Source organism: Myotis lucifugus, unplaced genomic scaffold (assembly GCF_000147115.1).
Source record: "Myotis lucifugus unplaced genomic scaffold, Myoluc2.0 scaffold_716, whole genome shotgun sequence".
In the NCBI taxonomy this organism is placed as follows: domain Eukaryota; kingdom Metazoa; phylum Chordata; class Mammalia; order Chiroptera; family Vespertilionidae; genus Myotis; species Myotis lucifugus.
In genome coordinates, this window is record NW_005871764.1 from 93,603 (window position 1) to 99,065 (window position 5,463).

The window sequence follows — 5,463 nt, forward strand, 5'->3', positions numbered from 1 at the left end:
GGGGGGGGGGGGGAGAGATAGATAGAGAGAGAGAGAGAGAGAGAGAGAGAGGAGCCCGGCTGGTGTGGCTCAGTGGTTGAGCATTGACCTATGAACCAGGAGGTCACAGTTCGATTCTCGGTTGGGGCACATGCTGGGGTTTCGGGCTCGATCCCCATTGGGAGGCGCGCAGGAGGCAGCCGATCAAGGATTCTCTCTCATCCTTGATGTTTCTATCTCTCCCTTCCTCTCTGAAATCAATGAAAATAAATTTAAAAAAAAAGAAATCAACGAACGTTGACATCTCTCTTTCCTTCATGAAATGCATCATTTTTAACCTCATTAATTTCATGTAAGCTGTATTTATTCAGTTCTTTTATGATTTATTTATTAAACGGATTGGGGTGACGTGGGTCAACATGAATGTATACGTTTCACGTGTGGGTTTCCATGTTACCAGATCACCACCCAAAACCAAATCTTCTCCCGTTCTTCTTCTTAACTTTGTCTTAAAGGCTGAACAAGGACAGGGGCTCACAGGAGACTCACCGAAGATGTAGAAGACCATGGGCCAGCCCAGGGCCTGGCAGATGAGCCCCGTCACACACAGGGCCACGGAGGGTCCCAGCATCAGCCCTGACCGGGGCACAGAGAACAGGCCTCGTGAGCGCCGGCGCCGGGACGTCAAGACAAGAGGCTCCTGGGAGCGGCGACCGCTCTCCGTGGAGTCACTCTGCACAGCACAACCCTGATCAGAAGCGAAGGAAAGCCCAGCGCATGGCTCCATGGTTGAGCGTTGACCTATGACCCAGGAGGTCAGGGTTCGATTCCCAGTCAGGGCACAGGCCCGGGTTCTGGGCTCAATCATCAGTAGGGGGCGCACAGGAGGCAGCCAATCCATGATTCTCTCTCATCATTGATGTTTCTCTCCTTCTCCCTTCTTCTCTGAAGTCAATAAAGCAGCGGTTCTCAACCTGTGGGTCGCGACCCTTTTGGGAGTCGAACGACCCTTTCACAGGGGTCGCCTAAGACCATCGGAAAACACATAGATAATTACATATTGTTTTTGTGATTAATCACTATGCTTTAATTATGTTCAATTTGTAACAATGAAAATCCATCCTGCATATCAGATATTTACATGACGATTCATAACAGTAGCAAAATTACAGTTATAAAGTAGCAACGAAAATAATTTTATGGTTGGGGGTCACCACAACATGAGGAGCTGTATTAAAGGGTCGCGGCATAGGAAGGTTGAGAACCACTGCAATAAAGGTATATTTAAAAAGGGAAAGAAAAGACTATTTGCCTCTCTCTCTCTCTCTCTCTCTCTCTCTCTCACACACACACACACACAGTAAGGACGCCAGGAGACAACCATGGGATGTGCGCATCCGGGCGGGAGCCGTTACCTGAGAGACTCAGAGAGGTCAGCCGGCCTCGTTCCTGCGGAGGCGCCCACTTGGTCCAGACCGTGTGCTGAGCCACCAGCACCGTCCCCTGCAACGAGAAGCAGAGGCGGGTCCTCGCCGACACTCGCGTGCGCTGGGGGCTGCTCAGGCTCCGCATCCTCACGTACCTGGCTGAGCCCCTGGGCCACGCGGCAGGCGATGACCGCGGACTCCCCGACCCCGGCCGCCAGCGGCGTGAGCAGGCTGAGCAGGGAGCTGAGGAGCAAGGCAGAGCCGACCATGTTCTTCACGGGGTAGATTCCGGACAGATACCCCACGGGCACTTGGGTGATGAGCATCCCGTACGTGACGGAGCTTAAGATGATGCCCTGGGTTTGGGGGCTCCAGTTGTACACGGGGTTCTGAAAGGGAGGAGGAGGCGCCGTCTCACTCCGCAAATCCGGTGCCAGGCCCAGGGATGGGCAGCCCCCGCCCCGGACACGGTTCCATAGGTGAGAACCGGCGAGGCAGGTGGAGACATGGGCTCGTGTCCTCGAGATGCTGTCGCACGGATCTCAGTAGCGTCCACTCTGTACACGGATGGTGAGCGAGGCCCGGCTGTCAACGCATGAGTGTGGACGACATTCCTACGTACCTTGACGTCGTCCAGGGGCTCCGGGGCGGAGGTGTTGGGCGAGCCCTGGGGGCCCGTGCCGTTCACCATGGCGACCATGGTGAGGCTGAGACAGGCGCGCTGGGACATCATGGAGACGTTGCAGAAATGCAGGAGGAGAGCCAGCCCGCAGCGGAGGGAACAGAAGCCGGACACTGGGAAGGAGAGCAGGACACACCCACGTTAACACAGCTGGGGCCACATACACACACACACACACACACACACACACACACACACACACAGGCTTCTCACTGTAGGCAGGGCCCCTCGGAAATCGGGGCCCCCAGGTGTTATTTTGAAATTGTATTGAGCCCGGTGGCCCCATAGGAAGGCGTGTGACTGATGTCATGACCCCACAGCCCCTAAGACATAATCCCATCTAGAATGTCCCGGAGAATTAAGTCCTCCAAGGACTTTGGCTCAGGTATATTTTACTTTTAAAAATATATACTTTTATTGATTTCAGAGAAGAGGGAGAGGGAGAGATAGAAACATCCACGATGAGAGAGGATCATGGATCAGCTGCCTCCTGCACGCCCCAGGGGGGATGGAGCGCCCTGACCGGACATCGAACCGTGACCTCCCGGTTCATGGGTCGACGCGCCATGGAGCTCAGACCCGTCACACGCTCTTACGGAAGCTCCCTCTCGCCTGGACCCGGGGTGCGTGCCCAAGAAGGAGAAGGCCGAGGGAGGGGTCAGGGAGCGCGTCTACCTCTCCTGGACCGGGACCCGTCGTCCATCTGCTTCACGGCGGTCCAGCTCCTGCTCCTCTCGCCGAAGGGTCTGCTCTCCGTCCTCTGCAAGTTCAAGGCGCACTGACGTCAGCAGGACCCAGGAGGAGCCGGCCCCACCCCTCCCCGCTCCCCTCTGATCTAAAGGACGCGTCAAAGGAAACAGGCTGTCACCGGTGCCCACGCAGTTCCACCCCGTGCTGCCTCTGACGCTGTATTTCTAAGGTTTTGTCGTCGTTGTTGTTGATTACAGGAAACCTGAACACTGTGGACGGCAAACTGAAAGCCCTGCTAATCCATGGTTTTATATCCAGTGGGAGTAACCCTCAAAAGTGAGAGACGTGAGGACCTTGTCAGACAGTCAGGAGCAAGGCCCCCACTGCCCACAGGGAGCCTCAGGGCGTTCTAGGCAGACGGATGCGGCTGAGGCCAGGAGCGCGGAGGCACCGGACGAAGGAGGAACATCGGGAAGAGAAATGCCTTTCTTCCCTTAGGTGTTGGCAGAGCTGCTGGCTCTCCTTGTGAGCGTCACCGCACCAGGCGAGCACCCGCTCTGCACCCCAACCCTGGACAGAGTGGCCGCTGGCCCAGGTCTGCATTCACGGACACACGCACACATACACACACACACATATACACACTCCCCTCACACACACGCACACATACACTCCCCCCCACACACACGCACACATACACACACACACTCCCCCCCACACACACGCACACATACACACACACACTCCCCCCCCCACACACGCACACATACACACACACACTCCCCCCCCCACACACGCACACATACACACACACTCCCCCCTCACACACACATACACACACATACTCCACACACACATACACACATACATACACTCCACACACACATACACTCCCCCCCCACACACACACACACATACACACACATACTCCATACACTTACACTCCACACATACAAATACATCTCAGTACCACACACAGGACATCCATGCATCTAGGTGTACCCACCACACATCCCAGTCACACACACACCCCACGCCCCCCCCCACGGACACGCTGATCCATACCCTCACCAGCACTCGGCTCAGTCACAAGCACCACACCCGCCACCACACATTCTCTTTCCGAGTCTAGCCACACAGCCACCCACTGCACACTCGTCCCTGATGCGTGTTCTTCCCTCTTTCCCTGGTGAAAACCTGTGAAAATAGATTTTCCCAGCAAACCGTCCCCAGATGGATTGGAAGTACCTTTCTGGGGTCGGTGACGGGGAGGCCCTTCCGGCCGGTTGCTCGGCTCACTCCATGGGCGGCAGGAGAGGAAGACGGGCCTGGCTCAGGACAGGAGGCCTCCTCCCTCCCCTGAGGGCTTCCTCCCAACTCTACGCCCTGCAAAGCCTTCACCCAATCCTTTGACCTCATGATGTCAAAGTTAAAAACTTAATTTTTAACTTCACGTTCACCTTTGCCTTGAATCTTCAGGGGAGGAATGTGGGCCTTAGAACCATCCATGGCCCGGCCGGCGTGGCTCCGTGGTTGACTGAGCACTGACCTATGAACCAGGAGGTCACAGTTCGATTTCCGGTCAGAACACATGCCCCGGGCGCAGGCTCCATCCCCAGGAGGGGGCGTGCAGGAGGCAGCCGCCCCATGATTCTCTCATCATTGATGCTTCTCTCTCTCTCCCCCTTCTCTGTAATCAATAAAAATGTATTTAAAAGTAAGATGTGAGCAGGACCTCGCAGGCGGCCAGCTGACTGCCCGGGAGGCTCCCCAGGCTTCCTGGGGCCGGAGTGTGAGCGTGGGAGTCTCCAGGGGGGAGGACAGAGTGCCCGGCAGTCAGGGCCTGGGCACCGTGAGCTGCCGGGAGTCCCGGGTGGGGGAGCGAAGGCTGAGATGAGAGGACAAGCGAGGGAGGTACACATCTGGGGAGAGGAGGGGTTCACGGGGAGCCAGCAGAACCCAGGGCAGCGGGAAATGTGAAACCCCAGTGGGCGAGGGAGGGGCCGTGGGGCGGTGACCCGAACTGCTGAGCCAGCGGCAGGCACTCGGTGCCCAGACTGATCCTGGAAAACACGTCAGCGAGAGGAGGAGGGCGGCCAGGCCCAGAGCAGGGAGTTTCTGTGGTAACGTCAACAGGAGGACCCGCCTTAGCAGGGGGCCAGGGTCCCTTCCAGCACCAGGCACTCTGGGGACCCAGGAGGCCTGGCCATGGGGGTCCAGGTGCAGAGTCCGGGCACCTCCGGGAAGGCTGGGTGTCGCTGCTGCGTTTAATCAGAGCCCGTGATCAGCTCATCACCGATTTTAGGGGAGAAGTGGGGCCGCCTGCAGGATGTTGGGGTCCAAGCCCCAGCAGGTCCAGGGGTTCCCCAAGGTGTGGACGGAGTCGGCGAAGAAGGAATGACACGGAGACAGCCTTCAGTTGATCAGCAGCCTAGCCAGGATCTCTAGCCAGGATCTCCAGTGAAGTTCTGGTCAGGATCTCCAGCGAAGTTCTTGCTCTAGGTTCTCTTGCCAAGTTCTGTAGTCAGGTTCTGTTCAGGTTCTCCAGCCAGGTTCTGTGTCCATGTTCTCTCGCTAGGTTCTCCAGCCAGGTTCTAGCCCGGATCTCCAGTCAGGTTCTCTAGCCATGTTCTCTCGCAAGGTTCTGTCTCTAGGTTCTGTCTCTAGGTTCTGTGTCCTGTTGTC

At 56.9% G+C, this 5,463-nt stretch overlaps 1 protein-coding gene across 1 annotated transcript in view; it reads right to left on the reverse strand.

Moving 5' to 3' along the window:
* Positions 1–5,463, reverse strand: part of LOC102423358 (sodium-dependent phosphate transport protein 1) — a 20,389-nt gene that overhangs the window by 4,778 nt on the left and 10,148 nt on the right. Inside the window, exons 6-12 of the mRNA XM_023746662.1 lie at positions 4,783–4,841; positions 4,630–4,700; positions 2,764–2,848; positions 2,029–2,201; positions 1,562–1,795; positions 1,395–1,482; positions 437–615 (exon numbers count right to left, since the gene is read on the reverse strand). Coding sequence (XP_023602430.1) covers positions 437–615; positions 1,395–1,482; positions 1,562–1,795; positions 2,029–2,201; positions 2,764–2,848; positions 4,630–4,700; positions 4,783–4,841 — 889 coding nt within the window. The remainder of the gene's footprint in view (positions 1–436; positions 616–1,394; positions 1,483–1,561; positions 1,796–2,028; positions 2,202–2,763; positions 2,849–4,629; positions 4,701–4,782; positions 4,842–5,463) is intronic.